The sequence below is a fragment of the Ambystoma mexicanum genome, chromosome 11, assembly GCF_040938575.1.
Source record: "Ambystoma mexicanum isolate Mex_15411 chromosome 11, UKY_AmexF1_1, whole genome shotgun sequence".
Lineage (NCBI taxonomy): Eukaryota > Metazoa > Chordata > Amphibia > Caudata > Ambystomatidae > Ambystoma > Ambystoma mexicanum.
The window spans coordinates 1040180923-1040192996 of NC_090934.1; the positions used below are offsets into that span (position 1 = coordinate 1040180923).

Below are 12074 nucleotides of genomic sequence, written 5' to 3' on the forward strand. Positions count from 1 at the left end.
GATTCAATGAGCAAAACTCTCTGTAAATCAAAACACTCCCATTTGCCTCTAGAAGACCTATAATATTACCACAGGTACAATTTGTATTCGGTGTGCAAGGATGACACAATGTTATTTGGTCTCATGCAAACTGGAATCATATTTGCGCAAACACCTTTTCAGAATCTCCTAATATGCAGTAGAAATGGAAAAAATGTGCTGGGGATCTCACAAGGTCCGGGGCGGGGGTGGAGTTTGGGGGGGAGGTGCCCGAGGAAGCAGGGATTGGGGCAGAGCTGGCAGTTGACCTCCGATCAAAGGAAATGTCCAAAGTAATAGTTTAAAACGGCACAATTTCTTTCATGCTGCTTCTTTTACAAACTATATATCAATTCCATGGCAATGGTGATGAGTTACTTCACTATGCGGATACTAGTTTTGACCAGTGTTGCTGACTACATATTATTTAAAGTACCCAATTTGCATCCATTTTATTAAAAAAAAAATCTCCCCCTTGGGTACTATTGAAACTAGTTGATTTCTGTTTGCCATAAGCAACATTTTCTTTTACTTGAAGCACACCTGGCACAGCGCCTGCAGCTCCACTCTGAAAGCAGTTGGGTGGCTGCATTGTGTGGGATAGTTTCAATGTCAATAGGGGTATTTATTTATTCATGCAATGTTTGTCAGATACCTGTATATTTATTTATTTATGCAATGTTTGTCGGATACAAGTATCCGACAAACATTGCATATATAAATAATCCGGGTCCATTTATCCGACAAAAATTGCATGAATAAATAAATAAACCGGGTCGTGGCTAATGACTGTAACCTCCTCTGGTGACCCCTTGAACAGGGTCAAAAGAGGAAGTTACAGTTTGTGTGTTCTGCAGCTGTGACCTGTACCAAAGTGCTGCTGTGTACACGTAAGGGGGGGTGAGAGCCAGCAAAGAGCTCATGGTGGCAATGAGCAGCTCCGCCCACCTACTTCATGCCGTCGCAGTGTTTTTTTTTTTTTTGTTTTCCTAAGTAATCCAGCACAGAGCATGGGTTTGGGGTTTGCTGTGGCTGATTCTGGCCAGATCCCGAGATCCGGCTACACATCTGGTGCTGGATCTCGGTTCCTGCGAGAGCCGGCCCAATGATCACCACTGCAAATATGCACATTGCAACTGTTGTAAAATTTGCATGAAAAGTTTGCCAATGCAAGAAGCAACACATTTTGAAAATATGTCGTTTTACTTGTTACGCCCAAGCCCTAGCTCCATACATCTGAACCTGCTTCCCCTACTCCTCTAAACCTTTCCCACTCTGCCACCCCTTCATGTACATGGAAGTGGGTCTTCCTCCCGTCATGTGAATATGGTATTCTGCTTAGGTTGGTGTGATATGTGACCATACACAACCAAGTTGCATCATACAAATTGCCTCTGCAGTAAATTCTAAACCAGGGTTGTCCAACTCCGGCCTCGAGGCTTCGAATCGTGATGGGTTTTCAGGATATCCCTCATTAATATTCATAAGGAAAAATGTACACACATTTAGAATCATTGTATGTAAATGCATCTCATGAATATTAATGAGGTATATCCTGAAAATCTGGCATGGATCCGGCCCTCGAGGTTTGTAGGTAGACAACCCTGTAAACCATGTGGACAATTGCGCAGGCTCATGTTTACTCCCACCACCACCACCAACAACAACCTTATTCCTTTGCAATTTACAAGTAAAAAAAAAAAAAAAACATCCCAACTTCATACATCTCGGAGGAGGGAAGATTTGTGTTCGACCTGCTGATCCTGTTGATGTGTGTCTTGCTCTTGCAACTGTAACAGCCCCTCGGCTCTTACAAAAAAGATTGTAGCATTTGGTGTTTGCCTGCAGAGCTCTAGACTGCAAATATCAAGATGATGGAGAGAAGAGATATCCAGTTGTTGGAGGGCTCCAGCTTTATCATTGTGTCGTTTTTACTGAATCCATCAGCATGTCCACCCGCCCATAGCTTGAACCCCACTTAATTTCCTCTGCTTCTACCTTTCCATTCATATGCAAATAGCATTGGGTACAGGACTTTGGAATAATCAATAACATGTGAAATTCAGCAGTAGGCATACAATGTAGAAAGGAATTAGCGTGTGAAATAATGCAGAAAATGTGTTGGAGCATTTGATGTAGCTTATATAATATTTGATTTCTTAAGTGCAACCTTTGTCATGCACTCAAGAACCTACTGCAGATATCTTAACTATATCAAACATAAACTCTGTGGATCTTGTATTTTGAAAGCATGACAGACCTAAATGTGCGTGTTGTGTAGGCACATTTTAAAATAATACACATAAAAGATTATTACTCTATAACTTCCACTGGTGAAGGAATTCATTAGCTTAAGGTTAGGTTTCTCGGAACCTAGAGTATGCAACATGTGGATCTTTAGATGTTTTGGACTGTGACAGCCATGATCCCGCACCATTGATTCCGCTGGCGAGCGCAGATGGGTGATGTGATCCAAAACATCTGGAGAACCACAGGTTGCAGACTCCTGAGTAGACTCATGATAGGTCTTCCCACACGTTCTCACTGATATAATCTCAAAATATTAACAATACACTGATGGGATATTGCAATATTTTTCTTTTTACCTAGTATTTTATTACATGTGCACTGATAATGAATGTAATACTGCACCCATGTCTTTTCAAATTTGACAGCACCACCATACTGTTTACCAAGATGTAAATTATGTACACAAGAGGATGTCAGCCTAGCATGCAGGATATGATACGATATGATAAGTAACGTATAACGCTCCTGTACACATGCGTTTCTAGGCATGACAGGACAAGGTGGGGAAGACAGATGGAGGACAAGGCAAACAATCTTACTAGGCCTTGTGTTATGCAGATCGTGCAAGTGTGCGAGAATGAGAAGTGCAAGGGGAACGGGAAGGAGGAAAGTGCAAGGGAGATGGGAGGGGAAAATAGGCAAGCAGTGCTTTGAGTAAGTGCAGCCAGGGCAGCGCGGCTCTGGGTAGTGCAAGGAGAACAAAGGACTGTAGGCTTACAGTTACAGCCCTAAGTGCATGGTAGGCACAGAGGCAGTGCAAGGGTGGCTGATCAAGAAAGAGCGTGGTACCCAGTGATACTCTGAGGGTAGGCAAGTAACCAGTCAGCACAGCAGAGAAGTAGGTCAGGTAGGTCAGCAGGGGAGGGAGAGAGAGAAAGCAGAGGAGAAGAGGAAAGTTTTGAGCTGCTTCCGGAACTTACAGTGGTCGGGCTCACATTTGAGAGGGGCAGGGAGGCCATTCCTGAGAGAGGAGCCTGCCGAGGAGAGAGTTCTACCCTCACTCTCTGCGTGGAGAAGCGTCTAACCCTTAGAGATTTGGAGCTAGCTAAGCGAAGGACGCGAGAAGGAAGGAATTTTGGAAGAAAGCATTGGATGTAGTGCGGGCTCCATCCCCAGGAAGTCTTGTGGACAATGAAAAGGGTATTGAACTTGATTGTTGGAGTCACCGGGAGCCAGTGGAGAGATTTCAGGGCTGGAGATATACAGCCCCTTGAGCCAGACAGTAGACAAAGGCAGATTGAGAAACAGACTGTTGCAGTAGTCCAGCCTAGAGTGAACCAGAGCTCGGGAGACAGTGAGCTTCTCGGGGAAAGTGAGAAAGGGAAGAGTCCCTTTGAGGAGGTGCTGCTGGTAGTGCGACTTCTTGGCAACGTCTGAGATGTCGGGAGAGAAAGAGAGAGTAGAGTCAAAGATGACTCCAAGGTTTTTTGCCTCATAGGAAGGCAAAGGAAGAGGGCCCAAGGTATGTGGCCACAGTGAGATAGGAAAAACAAGGCCAGGGGTCCCAATGAGAAGGATCTCTGCCTTACTGGCATTAAGGCAGAGATTGTTGGAGGTGCACCAATCCTGAATCGCAGATAGCCTGAAGGAAAGTTGATTGTCATCCGCATAACATTGAAAGTTAGAGGAGAAGGTCGACATCAGGTGGGCCAAAGGGGCCAAGTAGTGGTTGAAAAACCAGGGTGAGAGGATCGAGCCCTGGGGAACGTTACAGGCAGAGAGAGAGGTGGTAGAGGAAGAGGAACCAGGTTGGACCTGGGAGGGGCGGTCCAAGAGGAAGGAGGTCAGCCACTCCAGGGCCTGATCCGTGATGAGCAGGTTCACACAGAGTCGATTGATCAGGATGGCAGGGTTGACCGTGTCGAAAGCAGAGGAAAGATCAAGGAGGATGAGATCAGAAGGAATGATGGAATCAAGGTTAGATATCAGATCTTCATGGGTGTTCAGGAGAGAAGTTTGTCCAAGCCTCTGGCAGCTGTGAAGCCAGACTGATGGTCAAGGAGACAACCAACAGATTAAGTGTGGAGTGTAAGCTGGGAGAAGGCAAGATTTTCAAAGAGTTTGAAAAGGAAAGGGCCGATGGAGATTGGGCAATAGTTTGTCTGGCAGGTAGGATCGGCAGACAGCTTCTTGAGGAGGGGTTGCACAAGGGAGTGTTTAAGGGGAGAGGGGAAAGTTCCAGTGGTGAAAGAGTGATTATAGAAATCATCCAAGGCTGGAACAAGGGTGTCAATATAGTCTCTGATGGTTCTGGATGTGCAGGGGATCACCTGAGATCAGAGTTGTCCAGTATCCTAATCAGATGTTCTCAGAGAGGAGGAGGAGGAGAGGGGGAGATGGTCAAAGGGGGGCTGAGGGAGAAAGAGGGAGAGACATAGGAGATAGAGGACAGGATGTCCTGAGTTTTAGAGGAGAAGTGAGAGGCCAGAGTCATACAGAGGGCCTGGGAGGGAATAGGAGAGTTAGAGACTACAACAGGATTTTCCAGTTCCTTGCATATTTTATACAGTTTGGCCATGTTGTTAGAGGCTGCAGAGATGCAGGCTTGAATGGGTGCTCTCTTCTTGGACAGGAAAGAGAGTCTGTATTGCCTTTGGAGCAGGCAGCAGGCCAGTTTGTCAGAGAATACGCCCAAACCTCTTCACTTCCTCTCAGCCATCCTGCACTTGCGTATCAGGACGGCAAGTTCAGAATCATACCAAGAGTTGCACTTCGAGGTAGGCTTCAGCAGGATTCTCATGGCAAGGATGTCCGGGGTGTTGGATATAGAAAGATGCAGAAATCAGAAAGGGCCGTGTCAGGGTGTGAGTCAGCAACAGCAGTAGGAAGAGCAGAGAAAGTAGAGGCAAAGGCATTCACTGACACACGCTTCATAGGCCGAATGACCGTGAAGGTAGGTGGCAGTGCCGGGGGTTGGGAGGGTTTGCCTGAGTGATACAGAGTTTCAGATGAGAGGAAAGTAGAAAGTGGTCAGTCCAAGAGAGTGGAGTGGTAAGGTGGATAGAGAGGGGGATGTCTGAGGTGATGAGAGCATCCAAAGTATGTCTGGCAGAGTGTGTCAGGCCATAGGGCTGAATGGAAACAGAGAGCGCATTGCCAAGATTGCGGAACATCCCAGAGGAGGGATTAGAAGCATCCAGCTGGATGTTGAGATCTCTGAGGAGGAGAAGTTGAGAAGAGGCAAGGAGAGAAGAGGAGAGGTCGGGCCATTCATAAAGGAAGAGAGGAAGAGGGAGACCTGGCCAGGTGTCCTCTAGATGGTGGCCACAGTGGCCATAGTTAGAGAGAGGCCAGGAGAGATTGAGAGGTAGCTGACGAGGCACTGAAAGGAAGAGTAGGCCTGCGTTGGGATGACAGAGGCCGGGACCCACTCAAGAAAGACCAGGACAGTTGAACAAATGAGCTGTGATGAAAGTAACACCTTCTGCATCATCAACAAAACTGTACAGGCCAAGAGAAGATCAGGGAGTGTAATCGGACAAGTGTGGAGTGGCATAGGTTGAGTGCAAGACATACCCCCTGCCTAATGAAAGTAAAGAGCCATGATTCAGGTGATCAATAATTAACTGGTATATATCAAGGCCATGGGGAACAGATGTGGAAGGGCAGCTCTGATCAATATCAAAAAGGTGGCAATGGGAGCCAGGCAAAGGCAAAAGTGTTAATGTGTGGTCCCCTTAGTCAAACACACACAGGACAACTCTGGGTGGTGAAAGGGGAAAGACATGTGTTAAAAAAGCATTTAATGTTTTCAAATGTTCAAACATTTGCATGGAAAACATATAGAAATAAAGGTAATAGAAAATTGGGCATAAAGAATCAATTTTTCAGCCCAATATATTTTCGGCGTTTTACATTTGGTTACCTGCCATAGTATCAAGCAAGAATAACAGAAACTAAATCCCCTCCTAGGTTTTCACTTAACAGTGCCTGTATTAATAACATTTCATGTCGGCTTGCATCACAGTGCAGCATTGCATGCAGGAAACAATCACAATGTCAGCACATATTTGCTTCGATTGATTTCAAATCCGTTTGTGATGTATGACTGTACGCTTGCAAAGGCATCAGGTGCCCAAGAGGAAGTAATTACATTTCTATTCCCTAACCAAATCCAAATATGTTTTCTGTATTCTGTGTGTAGTTCATTGAGTGCAATTTGTATTTGCAAGCATTAACATAACATATGACTGCAGTGTTTACAACCTGTTGTGTATAGATTGTGTAGTGCAGTCTAGCTCTGTATCTCTGTTTTATACAGGGATTACAGAGGCAGACTGGACACCACAATGACATGGCAAGTATCATCCCAGTAAACTACTGTCTCTTACACTGCCTGCAGAGTGAGTTTCCGGAGAGTGTCCAGCGTGTTCACACTACGTGCTGAACTGTAATCGAAAATGGTCATGTCGTGTAGCACAGCATAACAGGCTATGTGTGAATTACAGTAAAAAACAGTGACAACAACACAAATCAGAAAAATATTGGTGTGTGCAATTTCTGATGCAGCACAGCACTGAATATGTTGTGTGGTTTCCAAAATCATGTCTACTATGTTATGTTAATATCATTTGTAACGCACACGTACACCGAGAGGCATCTTGGTGCGAGGATTGCAACTGGAAGGCAATAACTAACCCGAGCTAAAATAAAAGTGCTTTGAGGTGACGGCGGAATTGGAGGTGATTACTGGCACGTCCTAGACTCATCGGGAGGGCATTTCATAACTTGCTGGCCGCCACTGAAAAGGCCTGGTCGCCACTCTGCTCAAACCAAACTAGGGGACCACAACCAAGCAATCATTACAAGAGCGGAGAGCCCTACCAGGGAAATAAGATAGGAACTTACCCTGAAGAAAATCAGCAACAGTCTTATAATAGGCCCGATGGACAAGACAGAGGGATTTAAAGGTTATCCTTTTTTTCCACCAGGAGCCAATGAAGAGCTTTAGGAACTGGACTGATATGAGCACTGTACGGAGTAGCCATGGCTACTAGGGCCGCCAGATTCCGCAACAGCTGAAGACAGTGAATACGTCTTTAAGGCTGAGCTAAATACAACACATTACAGGAGTGTAGGCGACTAGTCATGACAGAGGAAGGTGGGTGGGGAGAAAGGTCAGGACCCTACGCTGAGGCAGTTTTGCACAGCACCAATCACATTTTGCAATCTCACACATCCAAAATAAGTGATCTTGATTTATATATTGTATTTATGGGCTAAACAACACACTTTGTTTTGCTTATTTTTTGAATGTTCATCCCTATCCCTTGATTGTCATGAAAGTTTGAAAATACTCATGTGGAATGGAACTTCCATAAATATAAATACATTACAAAAGTAACATATATGTCATTTAAGACCAAAGTAAGTAAAGTGTATTGAGAGCTGCTGGAAAGATGGCATCATTGAAGAGGCCATTAACGGCGAAGCTGCGTGTTCCTAGTAGCATACAGCTCACAAGAACATCCACCTGTACATGGTAGGATTTTACAACATAGGTAAACAGACTCTGAGACGTGAACCCAATACTGTTAAGTCCTTCGACAAATGCATAGTATAAAGCATGCTTGTTGTTGCCCAAGACAATATCACCATTCTTAGCCATTAGATGTGTATTGTACCACAACAGGCCAGTTTGAATCAAGGAACCTTTCAGCTATTCTCTTAAAGCATGAGAAGGATTGCTGCATTCACACACCCAGAATCAGTCCAAAGCCTCCTGTGCAAGTAATCAGGAAATCTTGCACATGGAGGGTTCACATAGTCTGAATATGGCAAACATGTATCACTGTCTGGCAGGGCTATTCCTTCTCAATTGACTATGCTCTGAACAGCTTTCTCCCAATTAGAGTGCCTCGGGATTGACCTGTTCCTAAGTGCCTTTGGGCCTACAGTCCAATCGAAGGTCACCGTGACTCCCATTCTCCGCAGAATCATCTTGCAAACAGTCTGATTGGCTAGAGCATAATACGAATCTTGCAAATCACACTCCTCTGACTATTTCTCTCCAAGCATCTAATCCCAACTGAAAAGTGCTTTGAAGCAGTTGTAAGGCATTATTTTTTTTTTAAAAAACTCACAATAAAAAGGCTTACTTCATCGATTATCAAATATTCCTGCTTATCCTGACAGTCGTTATCTTATTGTGCATTCTGACTTGGTCCTTCTTCCACCAATTCAGTGTGCAGTCATTTAGGGCATGGACTGAGGACTACATATTTGTGCAAGTAGGATATAGATGCTAGGCTGGTGCAGCCAGTCCTTCACAGTGGGCCACACCTCGTGGGTAAGACCTCATTGGAAGAATGGGAATACATTGCCTGCTTGAAAGTCCTTCCCTCTTGCAAGGCTCGCCATTGCTCAACCAACTCCTCAAATCCACAAGTCCATTCCGGAATCACAACACCAACAATTGTTGCATGATTTCAAATTCTGTGAGCAGATCCAACATAGTAAATTGGAATATGTATGCAGTCCTTTACTAGGGACCTTCTAGGGTCATCAGATATGCATATGTAGGCAGATATGGTTCAAGACATACCCATAATCTAGACTGCTCCTAACAGTCCTACTTTCAGACATGGTGAGTGATATCCTCTCTGTATGCTTGCCCAATAAATGGCCACTTCAGAAAGGATGCGAAAACACCAATCAATTCCCTTCTTCTTTTGCGGCCACCGCAAAAGTGTCTCTCTTTGTCTCATGCCATTATCATAATTGGGCCATGATGGGCTTAGAGCCATGTCACAACCATGTTTCACAATTCTCTGTTACATGTTCTCCTCTTTTGTCTCAGGTGTTGTGAAGTTACTAGGATGTAGAGCATCACCAAGTCAAGGTGAAGCGGGAAACTCCAGCTCCATCGTGGTAACACATTGCAGTATATAACATCAAAGAACATAGTGTCAGCCATTGATCACTGGACACCAGTGTAAACCTCCATCCCTCACCTTCCTTTGGCAGCACTCTTTGTTATTTTTACAATTTAGAAAAAGCCCCCACTTACTTTATGTCACAAGATCCATGCATTTTGCCATCAAAATATAGCCATAGCAATATTTTGAGGCCGAACCATCCTTTTCCTATACAGAGTGTACTGAGGAATCAGGCCCTTTGCTTTTCTTCATCGGGCAGATTAAATTGTTTACCTTATATAAACATTCCCAATGCTGTGATTCCAAATTTCAGAACAAAACCTTTCCAATGGATGATAAATAGGATTTAGATGACATGAAAAAATTTATTGTACTCTCTGTGTCTCGAAATCCTACAGTCTTTAGGGTAACCAGCCGGGAGGTGGATATTCACCACAATTATATGGAGACTTTTCCACAGTGCAGTGCAATATTATAACAGCATGTCTGCCCTGGTCAAATCTAACATTAGGATAAATGTTTCAAGACTTATTTAAAAATAAACATGATTAGCTTTATGACATACACAGAAAAATAGCTAAATCAGCAAACAAACATGCTGCCTCCAAATGTTCTAGAAAAGGCATAGTCATCAATTTTTCTATTTTAGCTATAAAAATCGATTTTGGTGTCAATTGCTTTTAAAACATGATTTAAAAAAATGTAAATAGATGCCTTCAGACTATTACCTTTGGCCCTTGCCAAACATCAGGTGGATTTCCCGTCAGACCCTGCTGAAAAAGGGGGGTAGATTAGCACTGGTTTATCAAGGCTCAATTCAGTATTATTACAACAAGCCTACACCCAGATATCTGCATTTGAAAGGTGTGCTAGCAGTGTTCACGAATTCCCACTTCATTCTAAGGATTTAAGTGTTCTCAAAAAGGCAGGACATGATGTATGGATAATGTTTAAACAAACATTTGAGAAATAAAAACTGCCTTCCTTGTCTGTTTGGTATCATAAAGAGTTGTGCCAACCTTCACTGTGTGTAGAATTGTTCAATATAATGAATGTAAAATTAAGTTCTATTGGACAAGTGAGTCCTAGTGCAAGCTGCATTAGCGGGCTTTGGCTTGGTGAGTGATGGGGGAATCTCAAAAATGTAGAAGAAGAAGAAATAGGGCGTCAATGTCTTTGTTCATACCCATATTGGGCTTTTTCGATGCAGTCAATCTAGATGGCAAATTGGAATGCCCCTATGATATGAAATGCTGGCCAATTTAAATAATACCCAATGAAGACAATACTTAAAATCGCAATGCATTTTTAAATGGCATCGCATGTTATTTAGTCTAAGTAAACTGCAATCTTGTGGTCTCTGGGTCCAGACACAGAGAAAAATCCATTCAGTTTTTTCTTAATCTTAGCATAGTGAATCCAAAATGGAAATGCTCCATCCAATCAGTGTTTACGTACAAAACCTCGTGTGGTTTAGGCCCCAAGGACTGAAGCCGCAGACATCAGCAGTGATCGAATCTCTGTGGGCCATATTTCAAAATGGTTGCTAGCATAGTGCAAGTACATAACTACATAACCATGATAATCGCCCGCAGCAAGAAGCCCTCAATATGTACCTGCTGGCCGAGCTCAGATGTGTGCTCCACTGACAGAGCACACGTGTAATCTGCTGGATAGGCCTTGGGGGAGTGACAGCTTCATAATACTTGGGCCAGGAGAATACACAGGAATGAAAAGTCACAAGACCCACTCACTGGCTAAGGACACAGTTATAGTGGGGCAAATTATAGGATCAAAATCTTTAGGAAAATAATGCAGCATTCAGTTGCAAATCACCTGTTCTGGAACGTACAAGTTGCAGGTGATATGATATGGCATTTATAACGTGCCTATAAACAAGTGCTTCAAGGCGCGACAAGGCAAAGGAGGGGAAACAGAGAGAGGACAGAGACAGCGATCCTACTAGACCAGGTGACATTGAGATCGCGCAAGTGCAGGGGACAGGGGAGAGGGAAAGTGAGGGGGAGGGGGCAGTGCAGTACATAGGATCAACAGTAATGAATAACATGACCTGTATCATCTCTACAATGTCCTTACGTTTGTTTCATTTTATTAGCTACATCACAAGATTCTGCCTACATTTGCTTTTGGGAGGTGCCCTCATGGCTGGCACAGAAAGTGTCAATTCCCAGGACAGCAATAAATCATGCACAGGAACATGCTACATTGTGTAATCGTGTAGTCTGTCGAGGATCCATACATCACATGCATAGCATGCAACATGCTATGAGGCACACAATTGATTTGCACCATGCTTAAGATATTGCAATGCAGCCTAACTATTCGTGCTGCTATAGTTTGTATAATCCTCACAAGTGTCTACATTGTGTATCACCAAAGGATATGGATCTCATACAAGTTTTACACTTTTCTACATTATGCATCTTCATAATGGTTTACATGAAACCTGATTGCATGCTGCACTGTCGTTTCAAATGAAAGGTTGACCGTTGGATGGTTATTGCTTGTTTTCTATATTTCTATCGGAAAGGATAGCCCAGGGGCAAAGTGCTTGTCTTGGAAGCAAGATGACAAAGAGAAACACAGGTTCAATCCCTGGGTCCACGCTTAGTAACCTCTGGGTATTAAGCGCTTTATAAATAACCAATTACAAACACTTCCGTCTGTCTTGACGTCAAAGAAATCGGCATACATTTAGAGACAAATAATAGCTCTAAAAAATGTTTAAATTCTAAAATGGGAGAAAGTTATTTTATTTATTTATTGGGCATTTGTGTGGTGCCTATACACAAATGTTTCCAGGTGCCACAAGACAAAAATGGCGCGGGGGACATAGGAAAAAAGAAA

At 43.6% G+C, this 12074-nt stretch overlaps 1 protein-coding gene across 3 annotated transcripts in view; it reads right to left on the reverse strand.

Annotated features, from left to right (window-relative positions):
• The window catches only part of NTRK3 (neurotrophic receptor tyrosine kinase 3), a 1833633-nt gene that overhangs the window by 52542 nt on the left and 1769017 nt on the right, over positions 1 to 12074 (reverse strand). The window contains exon 16 of one of the 3 annotated variants that reach the window (XM_069624286.1): positions 9935 to 9976. The exons of 1 other annotated variant lie outside the window; for it this stretch is intronic. In XM_069624286.1, the coding sequence (XP_069480387.1) occupies positions 9935 to 9976 (42 nt within the window). Of the gene's footprint in view, positions 1 to 9934; positions 9980 to 12074 lie in introns of all 3 variants that reach the window. One more of the 3 variants, XM_069624285.1, reaches the window with a different exon arrangement.